Here is a 24,115-nt window from a genome sequence, read left to right on the forward strand (position 1 = left end):
CATTGTATTTATTTTTTTTATGATAATAAAAAATAATAAAATTAGAATTATTGTTATCATTATAATTATAAAATAAATACAAACATTTTTTTATAATTTTACTATAATTAATTTTCATTTATAATGATTAAGTTTCAAATAAAAAAAATTAAATTAAACAAATAATCACTTAAAAAAGATAATGTTAATAAAATTATTATTTTTATTTTAAAAAATATTTGAAAGGTAAATTTGAAAAATGTGAAAAACAAAAGAAAAATAACTTTTTCTTTTTATATAAATATAGATATATAAAAAAATTTAAAATACCAAATATATAAAATATGTTAAAAATATTAATTTTTAAATATATATTTAAAATTATATATTAAATAAATTATATAAATATAAAAATTTTGGAGGCCATGGCCCTATGTCTCTTCAAATGGTCCGCCGCTGTATTTCTCCCTCTCTGTCCTTCTGATTCAACTTTATAATCTATAATATTTACATTTTCTTCACTTTCTTTCTCCCCTAAGTCTCAAAAGAGTAAGAGTTGTTCATGCAACTTTTTCCTTGCAATAAAAACCCAACACATGTAAAAATTTTATTCAACTAAATTTTGAAACACACTAGCCAAATCATGAATTAAAAACAAGCATGCCATCATGTCGCAATGTTTATTACATTTTTTTTTTCCTACAAAGGAATGTTCTTCAACAGGGTGGCATATCTGGAGGTGGAGGTAGTATTGTAGCATCTCCTTCTCCATTGGTCACAATAAGCACAGTTTCCATGCCCCAAGAGAGGTGTCTTTCTAGATGGCAATGCACAAACCACACCCCTGCAATTCAGGTTAAAATCATACATATGATAAAACATCACACCCAAAAAATAATAACTTTTGACCAGAATAAAATTATTAAATAGCAATCAAATTTAAAAACAAAAAATAATTAGTATGATTGAGTTATATACGTAAATAAACTCGAATGTAAGTATTGTTCGAATCCATTTCTATTGAAGAATCATTTTATTGACTTAGTATGGATAATACCTGATTTTTTCAATTAGGTATGGAAATAAGGATGAGTATGTAGATACTTGTCCCGCCCTCATTCTTATACTCGTTCTAGTATTCATATAATTCCGTGTAAATTATTAAAGTACTCAAAGTTTACTAGATAATCTAAGGAATTTATAAATATATATGTCACATTTAAATATTTGTACTCCTCTTTAATATTTTTATTTATTGTTCTTTTTTCACATAAAAGTATTTGACTCTCAATTTCAAATGTTCAGTTGCAAATCTTTTATTTACTAAGTAATATAAAAAAACTTATCTTTTTTGTTCTCTTTGATTCTTAATTTTGATTTCATATGAAGAATTTTTGTTTTACTAAAATTTTTTTGGGTTAAATATGTTTTTTGTCCCTCAAGATTCAGCGAAATTTGGAATTAGTCCCTCATCAAAACTTTTGACCAATTTAGTCCTTCATCTTTAAAAAATGCGTGAATTTAGTCCTTTTTACCAAATTTTGTTAAGTTTATCTGACATTTCAAGCGCATTTCATGATAGTATTTAAATTATTTACACCGTTTGACACATTTTTGCTCCAATGTTAACTCAAATATTATCATAAAATGCGTTTAAAATGTTAAATAAACTTCATAAAATTTGGTAAGAAGGACTAAATTCACGCATTTCTAAAGATGAAGGACTAAATTGGTATAAAGTTTCAAAGAGGGACTAATTCCAAAATTCACTGAAACTTGAGGGACCAAAAACATATTTAACCCAATTTTTTTTATTACCTCCTAACAGTTCGACTATTTTGGTATCTGAAAAGTTTTTCTTAGATTTTTCAATGTAATTTTCATCTTATCACGCCCTTAGTTATTTATTTTCTTTTCTTTGTAAAATTTCATTTAATGTTCTATCAAATTGTTTTTAAGATGCACATTTAATCATTTTTACTTCTTTTTAATATTTTTATTTGTCGTTTATTTTTATCATGTAAAACATTATTTTCTATTACATTTTTATATAATTATTTTCACTTTCTAACTTATTTCATAAGTGTAATTTTATCACCGTAATTGTATAAAGATATTTTATTTACTATAATATAATAATTTAATGTCATTGTCATGAATTTTGTTTATCACCATCCAACATATATTAAAATTCAAAAGATGAAATATCTATCCTAAATTTAAATTATAATTAGTTTAATTTTTGTTCTTTGTACGATTTTCTTCAAGTGATGTACTATTAATTTTATCAATATACTAGCGTACACAAGCATTGCCGCGCCTGTGTGTACACATTTTTTAAATATACATGATATTATATTAGTAGATAATTATAATGAAATGTTATTAAGTTAATATATAAAATAAAGTGAAATATATAAGAAAAGATGAGAGAATAACTGTTGATAAATAGAGAAAAAGAGAAGAAGGAAAGATAGATCATTTTATATAAAAGTTTGTAAAAATAACGGTCAATTTTTAAAAATTTAATAAATAATTATATTTTAAAGGGTAAAATTGGTATTTTGAAATATGGACACAAAAGATGGAATCCTCTTTATATATTGTTATAAATAAAAAAAGATTAATTAGAATTTAAAGAAAGGAAGTACAGAAGATATTTAAAATATATTTAAAATTGGATATTTATTTTTTTATAATTTTTTAAAAATATGTTTTAATTTTATCAACTTTATTTCATTAAAGTCAGCAAACTTAATAAATATTTTCGTGCTCTATAAATTTTATTTGGTACACTAATTTGAAATGTATATAAATGTAATTTAATTCTAAATATTTGATATTAAAAAAATAAAAATATCTCCATGTGATGTTGAATATTTGATAATATAATGTTTCTTTTGCCGTAATTTTTATTCTGTTATAAAAAATAATTAATTGATATTAAAATAGTAAGAAAATGTTTACAAGCATGTAGAGATGACAAATAAACTCAAACCGTGGGTATTGTGGAACTCGTTCCCGTTTTGACTGAAAATCTCCACATTGACTGAGTATGAGTATAGTTATGGAAAATATCTAACTTTTTCAATTGGGTATAGAGATGAGAATACATGTATGCCCCGTTCCCATCCCTATATCCGTCATGATACTCGTTCCCGTCATGTCATTAAATTATTAAAATATTAATTGTCTATTAAATAACCTTATATTCATATATATATATATATATATATATATATATATATATATTCATATATATATATATATATATATATATATATGTATATACATACATATATACATATACATATATACATATATATATATATATATGTATATATATGTAGATATGTATATATATATATATATATGTATATATATACATATATTTATATATATATATATGTATATATATATATATGTATATATACATATATATATATATATATATATATACTTTCTATTTTTTACTTGTTATTTTTTGGTTTGTCGTGAAATTCAATTTTATCTCCAATATATTTCTCATCTCATCCTAACTTTTATATAATTATGTTTAAATGATGTATGTTAATTAAATATGTTTTTTATGTCTCGCATTTGAATATTTTTACTCTTTTTTAATATTTTTATTTTTTGTATATTCTCTTTTCACATGAGAATGTTTAATACTATCAATTTAAGTGTTCCATAGTATAACTCTTTCATTCACTAAGTAATTAAAAAAAATTATCTTATTATTATTAATTTTGGTTTCTTTTGAGGAACTCCTTTATTTCGCTAAAACCATCTTCTTTATATATCATTCATTGACTGATTTGATATTCTAAAAGTTTTCTTAGATTTCTAAAGTGTTTTTTATCTTATCATACCTTTAATTATACATTTGTTTTTCTTTGTGCAATTTCATTCAATGGTCTCTCAAATTGTTTTTAATACACACATTTTAAAAATCTTTGAATCTTTTTATTTGTAATTTATTTTTATAATGTAGAATACTATTTTGATATCTTTATATAAATATTTTTATTTTCTAACTCGTTGTCATGTATGTAATTTTATCACTATAATTTTATAAACAATTTTTATTTACTATAATATAATAATTTAATGTAATTTTTACGAATCTTTTTTATCACCATCCCACATATATTGAAGTTTAAAAGGTGAAAGATCTATGTTAAAATTTTAATATTATTAGTTTAATCTTTATTCTTTATATGATTTTGATCAAGTGATGTAATATAACTTTTATTCGTATATAAAAAAAGAGATTCCGATAAGAATTTAAAAAATTGAAGTAAATAGACATTTAAAATAATTTTTAATTTGAATATTTATTTTCCTTTTATATTTTTTAAAATATTTTTAAATTTTGTCAACTAGGTTTCATTAATGTTTGCAAATTTAGTAAATGTTTTGGTTCTCATGAGATTTTATTTGGTATTCTAATTTAAAATTTATATAATTATAATATAATTTATTTCTAAATATTTGATATTTAAGAAACAACACTCCTTTTAATTTTGAATATTTAATAATATTATGTTTCCTTTATCGTAATTTTTTATTATTTTATAAAAATGTATTTTTTTATTACTTTATAAAAATGTATTTTTTTTTTATTTTATAAAAATTAATTAATTGATATTGAAACAATAAGAAAATTGGTACGAGTACGGGTACAGGTATAAACCTGTTACACGATGGGGATGGGGATGGAGATGAGGATGAGACAAAAATTTGATACTCATTAAGTTTGGATATGTGGATGATGATGAATTTTTTCTATGAAGATGAGTATGGAATAGCAAAACTCATCCCCGTCCCGCCCTGCCCCGCCGCCATCCCTATGAGCATGAATACGAATGTATACATGTTATCTGATGGGGATGAGATACTAATTGGGTATGGAAATGAGATGAGGATGACTTTTTTTCAGATGGATTGAGATAATGAAACTTATCTCCGCATCATGTCATTCCTAGTTACTAAAAATTATTAATATCTAAAATACTTTCTATTATTAATATAAACAATTACAATATATTTATAAATCAAAATTTAAATTGGTCTCTAACGTTATATACCAATTTAAATTCTAATTCAAAACCTAATTATATTTTAAATACCAATAATTTTTTATCTCTGAATTAAGTTATTGTTTAATTATTGGATTGTAATATTAGAGACTTATTTAATTATGATTTTTTATTAATAGTCGGAAATCACAAGTTTTGGTAGGTCTTACTTTATAATTAGGATCTAGTGTCATTAAACACTAAAGTGAGACTTATTGAAAATTGTAATTGTAATTTGTAATAGATTACAATCGATAATGGAGAAATTGGTGTTAGCATTTATTAAGACATTATAGTGTTAATCAATATAATTTTTAAAATAATTATTATAAAAGTTAAAACAAAATTATTATGCATGCTATGAGTGCTTAAAGTATATACATAAAATGCATTTAAGAAAAAGAGCAATTTTCCAATGCAACATACCTGGGTTAAGAGCATAGAATCTTATGGAGGCCCAACCATTGTTAGGCACTAGTACTGTATTGACAAGAGGAGGATCATGGAGATTGTAGTTCAATGGGTCCTTCTCTTTGTCAAAATTCCCAATCCCATATCCAACAGCAAAGAGACTTATTCCATGGACATGAATTGGATGATCTTTCCCAGTAACCAAGTTTGTCCCTTGAAAAACAAGTTCCACTGTTGAACCATATTTAATAACTGCAACCTTGGTTCCTCTCTTTGGTATCTGAAGGACCAGAGGCAAATACTCTGCAGTATAGTCAAATTCCAATGGTGGAAATCTGGGAAACCCCCTATCATACACCCCATTGATGTGATAGTAATAAGCTTCTAGGATGTCAAATCTGGGGGTAACGAAGCTTATGTTGTTCATGCTAGAGGCTAAACGTGTTCCATTTGGTCCTGCACAGGTTTGGTCTTCAAGGCATGGAAGTGTGTTGATTGAAAGGGTGGATAGAATATGAGTGGTGATATCTTTAGGGACTTCAAAAGGGTATGTTTCAGTTAAGCCCTTGAGGCTAACATAGTAGTCCAAAGCTGCTTTTGTGTCATTATAGTAAGGTAAATAAGGTAATGGAGGAGATTTTGTTGGGGCATGATTCTCCATGTAGTGTACTCTTGCTGTTGTTGTGGCATTGTTAAAGGGAACTCCAAATGCACTTGAATATGCCCTTGCAGCCATGTAGTAGTCACTAGGTTTTTGGTTTGCATGCAATAGTGCATCCACTGTTTGCCCTGGAGTTATGACTATGTAGTCTCTTATCAGTGGCTTAGTGTAGCCACTATCAGCACCAACTACTGTGAGATTGTGCTTTGCAACCGAGAAAAAGAGATTCAGATTCATTGCAGCATTGACAATGCGCAGAAAATAAGTCTTGCCATGGTGTACATTTAACTTGAATGTTTCTGAAATTCAATCAAGAAATTGAATGTTTCTGAAATTTAATCAAGAAATATTATAGTAATTGTATTGATTTTCTAATTGAAATGATGAGAAGTCTTACATCGATTAAAAATAAAACCATTTTACAGTATATAATTGGATTTTAAGCTTAACTCAACGTCACAAAACTGACTTATCAAATGATGTTTGAACAATACTATATATTAGTTTTATCTCCGGTGAACGTAATACTTCTACCAAAAACCATGTATATAATTCAATCCACTATTTTGTCATGTACAAGTTACTCCATTTCATTGAATCTGTTCCTCAAATTTATCTAATATCATGACAAATTTGGTTTTGAAATTTGGTCAGTGAAGGCAGAACTAATTTGTTATAATGTCACATTGAGACATTAAATTGCATAAACACAAACTGTCATGGACTACATTAATTCATCAACTTTTGGGACTAAACTGTATATTTAATCCTAGTTTTTTCTTCTTCCTTTTTTTTTTCCTTTAGAGTAAACATATGATTATGTCATTGTAAGATAAAATCTTGATGTCTACCTGACTTTGAGCAAGGAAAAAAGTCACCAGGTTGACCATTTATAGTGATTGCATCAGATGTATTTGGGGTTCCTCCAGAGCTTATAAACTCTTCATAGACATCTTGGACTTGACTCTTCCACCATTCTCCTATGTACACAAAAGTAAACAAGTGAAGACAAATTCTTAAAAGGGTAAAAGGAATACAGTAAAAGATTTTCATACCTAATACTATGGCCACTTCTGCATCAGGTGTGGGAAAAGGGTAGGATTCACCCTCTTTTGGATATATAAAGATAGGTCCATGAACTGTGGCTCTTTCCCAGTCACTATGAGCATGCCACCATAGGGTCCCTTCCTCATAAGAAAAAATCAACTTCTGCCTGAATTTTCCTCCTGGTTTTATGGGACACTGAGTGATGTATTCAGGGCCATCTGACCATGGATTCCTTGGTTGCTTCACTCCATGCCTGCCCTCACATCAATTACAATATTCTCTAAAACTAATCTCTTTCTTATTGTTCCATGGTAAAACATGTTCTAATTCTCCAATTTTCAATCCAAACTAGTCTTAGTTCTTATATTTTAGAAACAATTATCTGGGGTTCTCCTATTCTTTATAATATGTGAATTCATTCATCACTTTAGTATTTTGAGTTTCATAAAAAGGTTCCCATTTATAAAAACCATGAGGATTCAACCAGGACAAATTTTGACAGAAAATGAAGGGACTTATAAAACACATTACTCTCTTTTTCTTTACAAATATCATCAAAGCTTCTATGGTTATGAAATCCATACCAGTGCAAGGTGATGTTGGAATTCCCCTTGTTGTGAACATTCACATATATCGTTTCACCATGGTAGGCTCTAATAGTTGGCCCTGGAAATTCTCCATTCACTGTCAATATGGGTTTCGTGCTGCAGAGTCTTCTATAAAGAGCTTCTTTGACCTGCAACATTTATCAAACTAGTTACATGCATAACAGTGAGCCATGAACTAATATATAAAAGTAGGTAGTGAAGTAACACTGCAAGTACTTCAAGGGAACAGAACACTACTCATGATGATACAATCTCATGAAACAAGAGTTGGAAGACAATCTAACAGAAAATGAAAAAAAAAATGAAGAATTTGGATGATGAAAAGCCAGATAATGGTTTAGGATGTCACAAACTCACAACAAATTGGTATTCAGTCAGTCTTTTGCAGTTGATTCCAACTAAGAAAAAACACAGCAAAGTTTGAAGGAAGATAATTTTCCTGCTAAGCCACATTTTTTCATGAGATGAAATGCTTATTTTGCAGCATTTGTGAGGGAAAATTTATATCAGCATTTGGAATAGAGAGAGAGATTTTAATAGAAAAAATTGTATGTTGAGGAGCCTTAATCAGTGTTATTAAGTATGATATGACTTCATATCTCTAATCTTTATCATTAAATATGATTTGAGTTCACTTGCAATGGCTTACAAAGAGAAGATTTGGTGAAGAGAGTGAAGAGGGATGCTTCAACAAATTATGCTAGTTTTGTGCATATTTGGATCATAGTGCGTTATTGGGTGAAGTTGTTTTCTAAGAAAATTTTGGAAAAATGATTGTAAGATAGGAATATTTAATACTTATCATGCACGCATACGATCAAATACAGTATCCTATACGCATACGTCCTCTGACTACAAACTTTCTCAAATTATATATGCTCTATTTGAAAAAGTACACTACAAGGGAGATATATGCACTATTCTGTTTTTTTTTTTTGTAATGTTTATTTTAGCTACTTCAAATTATTTTTAATTTCTTGTTTTTGAAAATGTATAGTAAGTGATCATTATCACTACAAAAGATTTGGAATGAGATTATTAGTTTCTTTAAGGAATATATGTACAAATTCTCAGTAATAATTAAAAATGAGGGATAAAAATAATATAAAAAATTGCAAATTAAGTATTTTAAATACCGTATAGCATCATATGAAAAATATATTTGTGAGGTAAAAAAGGTGCTCTTTTGTAAAAGAAAATTTAAGAAATTACTCTTTCTTATGTTTGAAAAAGTTCAGCTAGAAAACAAAACGAATATAACTCAGAAACTTTAGCAAATTAAGGAAAAAAATGTCATTATAGAAAATAAAGCTCATTATCTATCATTAATTGTTGATTAGTGTATTTTGTCTAATGTTCATCATAATTTCCACTACAAAAGAAGAAACATTTTTAGATGCTATTTCCACTGGATGCAGAATCGTGAAAATAATTACAATTGAATTCAATTAACTTTTCAAGTGACATTTAGACATTTTGATTTCTTTACTCAATCAATTCATACCCTTTTGACATCAAATTTCATCTTTAATCAATAAGTTTTGAACTTTGTTTATATCCCATTTTTGTTACCTTTCAGATAAAACTCAACAGTAACCATGTTCCATGTTTCTATTTTTATTAAAAACTACAAGTCCTAAATGATCATAGCTTCAAAACTTCATCAAATGAGGTAATGCCTGCTTCAATTAATTAGCTGAATACAAACACAGTCAAGTAACACTACATGATATGTCAAAATCAAAGTAGTTGTTGGTATTTATTGACAATTTATGATTTGTCAAAATCAAATTAGTTCAACTAGGGTGGTGGATTTTTCTTATATAAGGCAAAGTTCAACAAATGTGAGGCATTGTAGTTTCATAACCAAATGGAAAAGATCCCACAGTATATTATTACTATGAAAATCAATCTATTGGGAGTCACAAATCCTAAGATTTTTGTTTATAAGAAAATTTACAATTACCCTTATATATATATATATATATATATATATATATATATATATATATATATATATATATATATATATATGAGTTAGTGATATATTCAGAAAAAAAATCTCTAGGTTTATTGTTTTCTTTTCATGTTTTAACTTCAAATTCACATCCATTGCAATAGTATCATTACGATCAATTATTACATTTGATGTATTATCTACGTTGAAGTCTAAAACTATAGTTTAAGTGTGAGTCAAAAGTTCTACATTGGATAAAATAGACAAAGTGAAACATTATATAAGAATAAAAACCCATAACACCATTGCCTTAAGATTTTGGGGTAAAAGTGGTGTCAAATGTCTTATATGTATAAGACTAACGTCATATATAGGCCGACCACAATCTCTTAATAACTATAACCATAACCCATATATGAAAAAATATATATAACCCAACAAAAACTCCTATTATAGTTTTGTTTTTAAAAAACAAATTGGATGGTTGAAGAAAAAAAGTGTATTTAAACGACTCTTAGTTTCAACTCTTAAGTCATGAAAGAATATTAGGTGTATCGAAACAAGTCCTCAACCAAGTATTAAAAGAGTTTTCATTCTTATAAAATGGTACCGATCTTTCAACATCAAGTTCATTGAAATATTCTCTGCTTTTGTCACAAATTTGTATTTAAAATATGTTTTAAGAAGACGAGAAAATAAAAATATATTTAAAGTATCATCGGCTTCAACTCAGTATGATTATTGGATATAATAAAACAATTTCTTATTTTATAATTAGTTACTAGTCATGTCAAAGTCATTTGACACGTATGTTAAATAAGTTACTAACGTATTTGACTAAATTTTAAGTGTTTAACAAATGAACTGTTCTATTGACTTGTAACTATAAATTAGTTGCATTAATTATAACTTAGAATTTTTCTTCCCTACCCTTTCTAAAATCGTTTTCATGTTCCCGTATATTCTTTTTCAATTTTGTTTTTCCTATAAATTGTAAAAGTAGACTTTTTACTTCTGCTTCTGTTTACTTTCTGTCCCCTTTTGGGAAATGCTTCTGAAGTTCATTTTTTGACTGTGGTTTCTAATATTACAAAGAGTCGAAAAAACAAACTCTTATCTTTCAAGTTTTCCCCTCTTTCTCTCTTTCTTACAGTTTTATAATTAGAAAGCAAATATAACTCTTCTACAAGTATTCTAAACTTTAGTTTTATTCTAATTAATTATTGAATTTGATATCATTTATAAATATACTATCTTTAAATAGTTTCCTTAAACTAAATTTTATTCTAATTTATCATTTCCATTAAGAAATATTTTATAGTTCAAACGTCATTCATTCATTAATGTTTTTCTTACCCTTTTGTTGCAATTAATTTGGTCATTTATGTGCAATCTTGAAACCACCTTACTCATCATGCAAACACATGACCATTTATTTCAACTACAAAGAAGATGTTGCATTTTAAGAAGACCTAACGTTTGTACTTTGGTCATGCAGTTTGGTGGACACTTTTCCATTGAGAAAATTTCCTTTGCCTTTCTTTGTCATTATATCCACTAAGACGTCCCAATCTTTCCCAAGTTTCTCAATAAAGTAACTATAAGCTTTATGCTAACTTGTCAATTAGTTTCATAAAATTTAAGAAGCTAATAGAATGGGTCACTAAGCTCTAATCAAGGTACGAAAAATAAAGGCTTAAATATATATTTGGTCCCTATTTTTGTTATTTTTATTTAATTTAGTCCTTATTTTTATTTTGTATTCAATTAAATCCTCATTTTCGTCAAATTTTGGTCAATTTGGTTTTTTGACTAACGGTGTTTAAATAGTTAACGTTTTTTAACAGTACATGCCACGTGTCAGCTTTTGATTTTTTTGATTTTTTTTAAATTTTCTTTTAAATTTTAAATTTTTTTTTTTTTTAATTTCAAAAAAATTGTCCACGTGTCAAGTCATAATTGTGTCACGTGTCAATGCTCGTGCCACTTGTCACTTTGTGGTTGTATTATTTCTTTTTGTTCAATTTAGTCCTGATATTCGTTATTTTTGTTCAATTTAGTCTCTATATTCGTTATTTTTGTTTAAATTAGTCTCATTTTTTGTTAAAATAGAACAATTTAATTTTTAAAATTGACATTATTATTAGTTATTTTTGAAATTTAATTATAAATTGAATATAATTCTTAGATTCAATTGTTAAATAGAATATAATTATTTAAATATTATTAAAATATAATTATTAAAATTTTAAAAATACATATTAACATTTGTAAAATTGATATTTAAATCTAAAATATTTAATATTTTTAGGGTTAATTATGTTTTTGGTCCCTGAATTATTAAGCGATTTTGATTTTAGTCCCTCTTCTAAAATTTGCTCTAAATAATCCTCGTCCTTTCAAAATTCATGGGATTAGTCCTCGATATCTAACACTGTTAATATTTTTTTAAACATGTGACAAATTTTTTAATTAAAAAATAAAATTGATTTTCCAGCTAATCTTCTTCTCCTTTGTTAGGCTAGGTTTCTCTCCCAAATCTCCATTAGAGCTTCTCTCGCTCCTTCCATTCTCAAAATCCAAAGACACAACAAATCTTCATCTTTTTCTTCTCTCTCGCGTGGGATGTAGCTTCCCCTTGTCTCCCCATTCGAGCATGCAAACACCATTGAAGCGCTCGCTGACATTGTTGTCGCACCTTGCATCTATTGATTTTCTTTCGCGCGCGAGAACCCTAATCCAGCCACCACTCCAGAACTACAATTGTTTCGTCCGTTCAAAGCTGTCGCTGGTGACGTCGCTTGGGGTCGAAGTGCTTGCCTGCATCAACCACGTCAGCCATCGCGCGAAACCCTTCTTTTTCTATTCGCTCACACGTGTTCTCCTTCAAGCTTCCATGGCTTCTTCCTTCCGCGGGCCACACGGGATCCACTATTGTTAGCACAACGATGTTCGCAATCGAAGGCACCAATTCCCCATTTAATTGTTTTTGTTTTGTTTTCTGATTAGTTATTCTTCTTGATTTTGGGTTGTTTTTATTGATGATGAAAATGTGAGCTTTGGGTTGTAATTCATGAGTGTGCGTATTTGAGGATGAAGATTCTCTGTGTTGGTTTTGTGAAAATGAAAAAAATGTAGTGTGTTTTTGTGTTTATTGGCATTGATGGAAGAATATGTGGTTGTGTTGGGTGATGGAGACGAAGGGTGAAAGTGGAATGAGATGGAGGTGATGTTTTGGAGGAAGGGGAAGCAACATTGGAGATCCAGGTGGAGCTATCCCACGGAAGGTGAAAAATCAATTTTACTTTTTAATTAAATAATTTGCCACATGTTTAAATAGAATTGATGATACAGAATAATGTTTGCCATGTTAAGAAAGATATTAACAGCGTTAGCTATTGGGGACTAATCCCATGAATTTTGAAAGGATAGGGATTATTTAGAACAAATTTTAGAAGAGGGACTAAAACCAAAATCGCTTAATAATTCAGGGACCAAAAACATAATTAACCCATATTTTTATTGCATTTTTTATATTAAAATCTAAAATATTTTATATTTAAATGTTAATTTTACAAATGTTAGTTTACTTTTCTAAAATATTTTGAATATTTAACACAACCACAAACTGACACGTGACACAATTGTGGCTTGACATGTGGACAATTTTTTTGAAAATAAAAAATTCAAAAAAAAAATAAAAATTCAAAAAAAAACAAAAAAATCAGGAGCTGACACCTGTCATGTATTGTTCAAAAACATTAACTATTTAAATACCGTTAGTGAAAAAGAATTTTTTTTTAAATAAAAAAATTTAAAAAAAATAAAATTTTCAAAAAAAAAATTAAAAATTAAAAAAAAAATCAGGAGCTGACACGTGGCATGTATTGTTCAAAAATGTTAACTATTTAAATACCGTTAGTGAAAATGACCAAATTGACCAAAATTTGACGAAAATGAGGACTTAATTAAACACAAAACGAAAATAATGACCAAATTGAATAAAAATAATGAAAATAGTACCAAATATATATTTAAGCCAAAAATAAATTTATCTTTTTCTTCCACCATCCCATGATTAATATATGCACAGCATACTAATTGCAAAAAGTCAAAATATCCTCCTTGATATAAAATGGTACTTTTGTAACTATTCTAACCGTACCTACCCGATCTTTATCGGAAAGGCCCAATTTGCAAGGATATAATGATGATATTCATATGATATTATGGTGATCTTGTAATGTATATTTTATGAGATATTTGATATTGATATGTGATATTTACATAATTCAACTATGATTACATCATACAGTGTTTTATTAATAAACAATTTTATTGACTAAAAATTGAAAGTCATTATAATGATCAATTCAGATACCAATTTATAAAATAAAAAATTATTGGTTATTAAAATAGTTAATATTATGAATGAAAAATTATAATTGGTCGATGAATTGGTCACTAATTAATTAGAGACTAATTTAGAAACCAATTCCATTGGTAGCAAAAGCCTTGGTAACTAATATTTAGTGACCAATTTATTTTGGTAGTTAAAACCTTGCTAGCTGAATTTTAGAAACCAATTTAGAGACCAACTATAATTTTTTATTTATAATAGTGACTATTTTAGTAACCACTAATTTTTTATTTTGTAGATTGGTATCTAAATTGGTCACTATAGTGACTAACAACTTTTGTCAATAAAATTGATTGTTTTGAAATTCACTAAAATCAGATGTGCAAGTGCACGAAGAAAGCTATCTACATGTAAAAGAATTCCTTTGATAAATTGTTAGCATAAAGTTCTTCATTCTGATCGTTGGGATCATCAATCAAATATTTAAGGTTAGAGAAATCGGTCTCGTATTATTGCTCTATTTTGGGTTTCTTTTTCTTTATTTTTCATATTTGAGAGCATTATTGCTTTGGTGTATTGACTGGTTAGAGGTGTAAGACCCGAGAAAATTAAATAGTTAATTAAATAATTATTTAATAATTGCGGGTAATAGAAGCATTTAAAGTATTTAATGCGGATTGCTATGATATGGAAAAGTACTAACTTAAATGGTTGAGAGTATTCTGATTGTGTGAAAGGACTTTGGTTCAAGTCATATGTATGCCAAATATATGTTATTTAATTTATGAATTTTTATGTTATATATTTGAATGTGAAACGTGAGTGAACAATGAGTTTTGGCATATTTGCACAAATTGCAGAGGAGAATTGGAGTGAGGGCTCTGGGATTAGAGCTAGGCTTATTTGATTATGTTTTATTTTATAATTATGGATTCTTGAAAATTGTAAAGTATTTATGACTACTTTCTTACAACTTTTGGCGCGTATTTTAATTATATTAAAATATTCTCGCGTTTGAAAATAATATTATCATGACGTTTTACTTTCTTTTATTATTTATTTATTTATTTATTTAAGTAATATTCCTTAGGAATGTTACAATAGGCACTTGATTTTGCTTTTGATTTTACTTTCTTGTACTCATATTTGATCTTAGTGTAGCTTAATTTATTAGCTTGTGGCCATGGATTTTTACTTCTCACATTTAAAACATTAATATTAATTTTCTATTGTGATTATTGTTGTCATTTTATTTTGTTGTTACTCCTCATATATTATTATAAATTTGAGAAAATTATTTATATAGCATACTTTGGTATTTTTGTTGTTATTATTGTTTTTCCCATCAATTATTTTGTAGTAACTTGTGGTCCTTTCAATATCATTGTAGTCATAAGTGATTTGTAATAAAAACTCTTAGCATTAGTTCAGTATTGAGTCCATACTCTCCATTACCTTTTATATATAATTGTTTTAAAAAAATAATTCAAAGAAATGATATCAAATATATGTTTTATGTAATAGTGGTTTTTATTAGTGTTGTTGACTCATCACTCTTGCCTATATAGATCAAAGAGAGGATTTGTGGTTGTGGTTATTAAAGATTTCTTTGAATTTGAGGATGAATCGGAGAGAATGGATTTGAGTGAATTTGGAAATGAAAGTGAGGTTATTTAGATTAAGAGAAAGATGATATAACTTAAAGGGGATTTATGATAAAAGTTTGTGTATGATGAGAGGAATTAAATAGATTAAAAAAGATATTTTAATGAAAAATTAAATAATTACTATTGTACCCTTATAGAAAAATGGTATATAAAGTAAGTTTAATCACAAAGAAGGTTCTCGTTTTCGTTAAAAAATCTTAATTGGGTCATCAACTTCTAAGTTGTCCCCATGGGTACTATTTTTTTAAAAAATGTTTTAATTTGGTCCTTTCCATTAAGATATCATTGACGACGTTAACTACGTACCATGTGTCAGTTTTTTTTTTCTTTTTTTTTAATTTTTAATTTTTTTTTTAAAAAAGAAACTACCATGTGTCAAATTATGGTTTTGCCACATGTCAATTGTTTATGTGAAAAATCTTGATTAGGTCCATGTATTTGTTATTTTATCTCAATTTAGTCATAATTTCTTTTTAAACTGAAGTAATTTCATTCTTTCCAAATTGAGACCAAGTTTAACTTTTATATTAATATTGTAATTATATTTTTATTATAATAGATATTTTTAACTAAATTAAGTTTATTTAAATTTAAATTTTGCGTTGGATTTTGTAACTTATATAAAACTATTTTAAAATTTTACATTTGAATTTATAAAGTTGTTTAGAAATTATTAAAACAATTTTTTAAATAAATTTCAATGCAAAATTTAAATTTAAATAAACTTAATTTGGTTAAAAATATCTATTATAATAAAAATATCATTATAATATTGATATAAAAGTTTTGAAAGGGACGAAATTACTCCAGTTTACAGATAGATTAAGACTAAATTGAGACAAAATAACAAATACAGGGACTAAATCGAGATTTTTCACATGATTGACATGTGACAGAATCATAATTTGACACATGACAATTTTTTCTTTTTAAAAAAAAAATTACAAGTTAACAGGTAGCAAAACTCTACTGAACCATTTCTTCTCTTTTGTCATCTTCTACAAATCATTTTTAATTTCTTTAAAATTCGGCCATATCCAATTGAAAACTACTGCTTTTTCTTCCTCATGTGGAATGGCTTGCAAAGTGAGATAAGAATGGAATCTCTCAAAAAAAAAAATTGAGAGAACACGTCTTGCACAGCGTAAAAGTAAACTTCTCTTTTTAGGGCAAATTTTAATTTCTTCTTTTCCCTTTCATTAGTATTTCCATTTCTTTGCAAATCAGTGAATCCAAATCGGTGACTCACTCGTCTTTCCCTCTTCAACAACGGTAAAGCTGCTGAAACAAACACAGCGCAAAGGTGTGAAGATTAACCCTATTCCTCTCAACAACTTCACCACTCAGGTTCCTTCTCCTTCTTTTTGCTCTATTTAGTTATAGTATCAAATGAATTCTGTGAATATTGGAACTGTATATTATAATTGATAAATGCTAATTATAGTCCAACTTATCTTAAAACTGTGTTGCTATATTGATTCCTGCAATACATGTTGACATTTTTAATAAATAATTATAATTTTTTTTCATTTTTGTAGATTAATATATAAATTGTTTTATGCCAATTTAAAAATATTTAATAAGCTCATCACGTGTCTTCCTAGCTTACACGGTCACGATTATTCTGTTTTGTTTTGTACTCTAGCTATATATTCCTTAGCTTCCTTTTTCTGAATGTAATAAACGCTTCTGAACATATACTCTTTCACATATACACGTTTCTTTTCTCTTTCCTCTGTATGGATCATGAAATCCTATGATGGTATCAGAGAGCCATTCACAGAGCTCTGATGCGCCTTGTAGTGATCTTTCTTTTTAGCCTATCTTTCTTGATCTTGCTTTCTTTGTTATTTTTTTTTTCATGGCTTCCACCACATCAAGTCAACTTCTTGCATCAAGTCAATCTCTTGCATCAAGTCAATCTCTTGCATAAAGTCAACTTCTTGAAAACAACACGAACAACTACCTCTATCTCCATCCAAATGAAAATCCGGCTATTTCTCTCGTCTCTCTTGTTCTTGATGCCATGAATTACCATTCTTGGAGCCGCTCCGTTGTCACTGCGCTTTCTGCAAAGAACAAAGTCGAATTTGTTCTTAGTTTTGCACCTCAACCTGCCACAACACATGCTTCATATCCAGCGTGGTTCCGTTGCAATAGCATGGTGGTATCATGGCTCGTCCATTCCATTTCACCCTCCATTCGTGAGAGCATTATATGGATGGACAAGGCTTTCGATATTTGGAATGATCTTAAAAATCGCTTTGCACAAGGAGATCTTGCTCGAATATCAAATTTGCAAATGGACGCAACAAATTTGTCTCAAGGGGATCTTTTTGTTACTGATTTTTTCACCAAACTCCGCGTTCTTTGGGACGAAATTGATAGTTTTCGGCCAGACCCGACCTGCACTTGCAAACCACAATGCTCTTGCACTGTTTCATCCCTTCTTTCCCAAAGAAAACACGAAGATCGCGCCATGCAACTCCTACGAGGTTTGAACGACAATTTTTCAAATATAAAGTCTCATGTTCTTTTGCTTGATCCCATTCCTCCCATATCCAAGATTTTCTCCCTGGTCGTCCAACAAGAACGTCAGTTTATGGGTGGTCACGTAGCTGCTCAAATTCGTGGTAATTCTGTTCCCACTCCTTCATCTTCCTCTGACAATTCTCATACTCCTATCGCATGCACACATTGCCACCGTCCCGGTCACACCGAAAATACCTGCTTCCGCAAACATGGCTTTCCCAATCAAGATCCTCGGTCTGTCAAACCAAACAATAACAACAGTCGCAAAGTTTGCACTCATTGCAATTGTAATGGTCATACTATTGACGTATGTTACAAGAAACATGGTTATCCTCCTGGCCATCATCTTTACAGCACCAAGCCTAGCCAGATCAATAATGCTGCCACACAAAGTGATACCAATTTGGATTCCCATCCCTCTCCTACAGAGACCATTACTCTCACACCTCAACAATATCAAATCCTTGCAGATTTATTCAAACAATCTAACGTGAAATCTCCCAACGTGCAGATCAATCAAGTTGGATCTTTCTCCACCAACCCTTCTCCTCCAGGTAATATCGTTTCTACTATTTAAGTGCATCCGAATCATCTTTGGCTTCTAGATTCAGGTGCAACAGACCATATTTGCACTTCTTTACATATTTTTTCCTCCTATCACAAGATTACTCCTATTCCTATTCATTTACCTAATGGTCAAACCATCCATGCCCATTATACTGGAACTATTACTTTCAATCACTAATTTTATCTTAACAACGTTTTATATGTTCCTGAATTTTCTTTTAACCTCATATTTGTCTCTCAACTTATCAAAAATCTTCGATGTACACTAACTTTTTCTACATCTGGATGCATTATACAGGGCAATCACAATCACGAGAAGATTGGTTTGATTAAGCAACACACTGGATTATACATTTTTTATGCCTCTGCTTGTTCCTCTATTAATTCTCGTAGTCATGTTACTTGTAATATTCAAACTCATAATTTGTGGCATGCTCGCCTTGGTCATCTTTCTGTTGATAGGTTACATATCTTACAATCCAAACATGCATATATTAATGATGATATTGTGACTGCTTGCGATGCTTGCCATCGTGCAAAACAAAAAAAAGCTTCCTTATGCTCTTAGTACTTCACATGCTCAATGTTCTTTTGATCTGTTGCATATTGATATTTGGGGCCCTAGTACAACCTCTATGAATGGTTTTAAGTATTTTTTGACTATCGTTGACGATTTCTCCCGTTATACATGGCTTATACCTATGACCGATAAAGCCTCCGTTAAGACTTACATTACTCACTTTTTTATAAATATTGAAAATCAGTTTGATAAAAGAGTTAAAAATATCAGAACCGATAATGGAGTGGAATTTATCATGCATGATCTTTTTTCAAGCAAAGGCATTAATCATCAAACTACATGTGTAGAAACACCCAACAGAACGAAGTTGTTGAACGTAAACACCAACATATATTGAATATAACTCGTGCTTTGCTTTTTCATTCACATCTTCCTACTCCTTTTTGGTGTTATGCAGCTCAACACGCTGTCTTCCTCATAAACCGCATGCCCACGCCAGTATTACAAAACGACACCCCCTATGAACGACTTCATGGTAATTCTTGTGACTTGTCTATGCTACGTATTTTTGGATGCCTATGTTATGCCAACACCATCGTCGCACAACGAAAGAAGTTTGATAACCGTGTTGTTCCTGGTATTTTCCTTGGCTTTAAGCCTCATATAAAAGGTTACCTCTTTCTACATCTCAAAAACCATCGCATTGATATATCTCGTAATGTGATTTTCCATGAGCATATTTTCCCATACCATAACATTCAGAAAACTGATAACTCTTTATCCCTCCCTATTCCATCTCATTATAATCATAATTATGATGTCACTTTCACACCTTTACACACTTCTCCAACTTCCATCTTACCCAATACTAATAATCCTACCACTAACACTAATGGCATACCTGTCACTGATGCCCACCCCACTATTCCCACTAATCCTAATCGTCCTGATGATCCTATTAATAGAGTTTCTGATACCTTAAGACGTTATTCTCGTCCACGCAAACCACCTACTTATTTAATTGATTTTCAGACTAATAATATTGTTCGTTATCCCATCACCAACTATTTAAATTATGATCGTCTTTCTGATCATTTCAAGCATACTATTTTTTCTATTTCTTCTAATGTTGAACCATAGTCATATTCAGAAGCCTCCAAACACTCTCAGTGGGTTGCTGCCATGCGTGATGAACTTGACGCTCTTACCACTAACAACACTTGGGTTTTAACAACTCTCCCCCCAAACAAAACTGCCATTGGTTGTCATTGGATCTTCAAAATAAAATATAAATCTGATGGTTTTGTTGATCGATATAAGGCACGACTTGTCGCCAAAGGATATAATCAACTTCAAGGTCTAGACTTTCTTGACACCTTTGCTCCAATTGCAAAGCTTACAACCGTTCGTCTTCTTCTTGCCATCGCTGCCTCTCAACATTGGTTACTTAAACAGTTAGATGTCAACAATGCATTCTTGCATGGTGACCTTTAGGAAGACGTCTACATGAAGATTCCGCTTGGCCTTAACACAACTTCCACCAATCAAGTTTGTAAATTGCAACGATCATTATATGGTCTCAAGCAAGCGGGTCGTCAGTGGTATGCAAAGTTACATCAGTTTTTACTTTCCCATAACTACAAATGTTGTCCTTCTGACCATTCTCTTTTCCTACAACACAATGATAACAAAATCACGGCGCTCCTCGTCTACGTCGACGACATTATTCTCACTGGAAATAATAACGAGGAAATTCAACGTATAACTAACCTTCTTCATTCTACTTTTCGAATAAAGAACCTTGGTGACTTAACCTATTTCCTTGGTCTCGAGGTTGCTCACAATTCAAAAGGCATTCATCTCAGTCAACGAAAGTATGTCCTTGACTTACTTGCTGAAACTGGCTTCCTCGATAGTTCACCTGTGCCCACACCAATGGTTCCCATATACTCTTCTTCCGCTATTGCTCAACCGCTTAATGATGCTGCTACGACCTCTTATCGTCGTCTTATTGGGAAACTCATTTATCTCACCACCACTCGTCCGGATATCACCTTCGCCGTCAACCATCTCAGTCAGTTTCTTTCTGCACCCAACTCTGCTCACCAACAAGCTGCTACTCGTGTTCTCAGATACCTTAAAGGTACTCCTGGTTCTGGCATTCTTCTCCATCGCAATTCAACTCTTCAGCTTAAAGCCTTTTGTGACTCTGATTGGGCCACATGCCCTGATACACGCCGCTCTATTACTGGGTTTTCCATTTATCTCGGACAGTCACTCATATCATGGCGATCTAAGAAACAACAGACTGTTTCTCATAGCTCTTCCGAAGCAGAATATCGATCTCTCGCTAGCACAGTTTGTGAACTCCAGTGGTTAACCTTCTTGCTTTATGAATTTCAGATTCCCTTCATCTCTCCTGCTATTGTCTACTGTGATAACCAGTCTGCAATACAGATAGCCTCTAATCCCGTTTTTCATGAACGCACTAAACATATCGAGATTGATTGTCATCTTGTTCGTGAAAAAGTCGCTGTTGGTTTGATCAAATTACTTCCCATTTCCTCTTCCTTGCAGATTGCTGATATCTTAACTAAACCTCTACCTCCTCCCTCTTTCCAAACCCTTTGTTCCAAGCTGGGATTACGAAATATTTACTCCCAGCTTGACGGGGGCTAATAAGCTCATCACGTGTCTTCCTAGCTTACACGGTCACGGTTATTCTGTTTTGTTTTGTACTCTAGCTATATATTCCTTAACTTCCTTTTTCTGATGCTTCTGAACATATACTCTTTCACGTATACACGTTTCTTTTCTCTTTCCTCTGTATGGATCATGAAATCCTATGAATATTTGTTATATCATTATGTTTAAAAATTCATTAATAATATGTCTTTAAAATTACTAATCACCACGAACTACTCTTCATTTTTTTTTAAATATTAAAATTTAATATTCCAGTCAGTTTGTTAGAACAATGTTAAAATAATTAAAACTAGTGAATATAAATTGGATTGTTTATATTTGACAAAACTAACCCAAAAAATGTTTCTAAAGTTTAAAAATTAAAGATGATTTTATTATTAAATTTAGATTATCAAAATTCAAAGTTAGTAATTATATTAATGTAGAGACCAAATTCATAATTTTTATTTACGAAAGGAGTAATAGTGTAAGATTAAGCCGGTGGTTATCCAATTTATTTATATTAATTAATATTATAGTCAATATATATCAACTTTCATGTTACAGAGTTTTAACCAAATGGAAGGAGAATGGGAGAGAGAATTGACTGAGATGCTTCAAGATATGAAAGTTCCATCCATGGAAGAACTCCAAATGCAATGCATTTATAGGGTACCACAAACTATTCGTGAAGATAATCCCAAAGCTTACACACCTCAAATTCTTTCAATTGGCCCTTATCATCACAACAGTTTTAAGACAATGGAAAACCTCAAACTGATATATCTCAAAGAATTTCTAAATAGATGTCAATTATCAGTGGAATATTTCGTCCAGTTACTCAAAAGTTCGGAAGAAAGAATTCGAAGTTATTACGCAGCACCCATTAATGGTGATGATTTTAGTTGATGCTTGCTTCATAATTGAGTTTTTTCTAAGATTCAATTATGACGGTCCTTTCTTGCTAGAACCATGGATGGAAGAGTATATTTCCGTTGACTTGATACTAATGGAAAATCAACTTCCATTTTTTGTTCTTGAACAACTTTACAGCGTCACTGGTATGGATCGACAATTGCCCTCCTTTCTTGAGATTTGTTTCTTCTATTTTAGAAACTATGGTTTAGGAGTAGTGGGATCACCAGTAATAGAGAATCCAAAACACATAACTGATTGCTTAAGATCTTCTATAATATCATCATCAATGGTTGGTCTTCAAAAATTAGTATACTGTTGTGAAATGAGTTATAATTAATAAAATTAGTTAGTTAATTGTGCAGGTAAATAAGGAGATGGATCGTTACAAGAAACAAGACGTTGATGATTGTATCTGATTTTGTCTAAGTTGTATTTGTAAGAGAACCTTGTAAGGTGATTTACTTTGCTGTTTCTTTTCTTTCATCAAAATCATTCATTTCTTCTACTGTCTTTAACTTTTAACTACCTTTTATTCACTAAGGAACTTTGATGGAGGAACTGGGCCATGTAATGGGTTTGGGTTGATTCATCAAACTTTAATACAGCACTTAGGTAATTAGTAAATATTTTTAATCTTAAAAAAAAATCCTTGACTTTTATCATAACTTAATATAATATTATTATTTTCACCATACCATTTGAGAGATGAGATAAGAATAAAAAAATGTGAGAGAAGAGATAAGAATAACAAAATGTATGTATTAAAGATATTTGTGAAGTGGTAAAGTAAATATTCATTTATCGGAGATGATTGGTAGATACGTTTATAGGTGGAGTTTTCATTGGAGATGAGTTTAATTCGAATGTATAGGGGTGGAAGACTTTTCATGTCAACTGTATGCTTTTCTCTTCAAAGATGAAAATGAAAATAGGTTAGATATGAACCTACTATCTCACCTATTTATTAAAAGAACGAGTTTAAAATTCAAAGAAAAAAAAACTGTTAACTAAAGTTTAAACTTTAAATTTAAAAACATATACTTATATATTCAATACAATAATATTTGGTATTAGCTATCATTATATAGCATCTGTTGGATACATTATTAAAAGTAAATAAGA

At 29.6% G+C, this 24,115-nt stretch overlaps 2 protein-coding genes and 1 long non-coding RNA gene across 3 annotated transcripts; 2 read left to right on the plus strand and 1 right to left on the minus strand.

Annotated features, from left to right (window-relative positions):
- Positions 1-561: 561 nt before the first annotated feature.
- Positions 562-8,391, minus strand: LOC114181631 (laccase-15-like). Its single transcript, XM_028068136.1, has 6 exons — positions 8,145-8,391; positions 7,764-7,915; positions 7,188-7,432; positions 6,984-7,112; positions 5,487-6,431; positions 562-823 (listed from the first exon to the last, which is right to left on the minus strand). The coding sequence occupies exons 1-6, from the start codon at positions 8,238-8,240 to the stop codon at positions 696-698; spliced, it is 1,695 nt and encodes a 564-aa protein (XP_027923937.1). The 5' UTR covers positions 8,241-8,391; the 3' UTR covers positions 562-695.
- Positions 8,392-16,841: 8,450 nt separating this feature from the next.
- LOC114182498 lies at positions 16,842-23,493 on the plus strand. Its single transcript, XR_003604100.1, has 3 exons — positions 16,842-17,118; positions 22,643-23,136; positions 23,356-23,493. It is a non-coding gene; the product is annotated as an uncharacterized LOC114182498 (long non-coding RNA).
- LOC114182497 lies at positions 17,347-19,416 on the plus strand. The gene is made up of 2 exons (XM_028069379.1): positions 17,347-18,857; positions 19,169-19,416. The coding sequence occupies exons 1-2, from the start codon at positions 17,798-17,800 to the stop codon at positions 19,201-19,203; spliced, it is 1,095 nt and encodes a 364-aa protein (XP_027925180.1). The 5' UTR covers positions 17,347-17,797; the 3' UTR covers positions 19,204-19,416.
- Positions 23,494-24,115: the final 622 nt, after the last annotated feature.

This window comes from Vigna unguiculata, chromosome 4 (genome assembly GCF_004118075.2).
Source record: "Vigna unguiculata cultivar IT97K-499-35 chromosome 4, ASM411807v1, whole genome shotgun sequence".
NCBI lineage: Eukaryota > Viridiplantae > Streptophyta > Magnoliopsida > Fabales > Fabaceae > Vigna > Vigna unguiculata.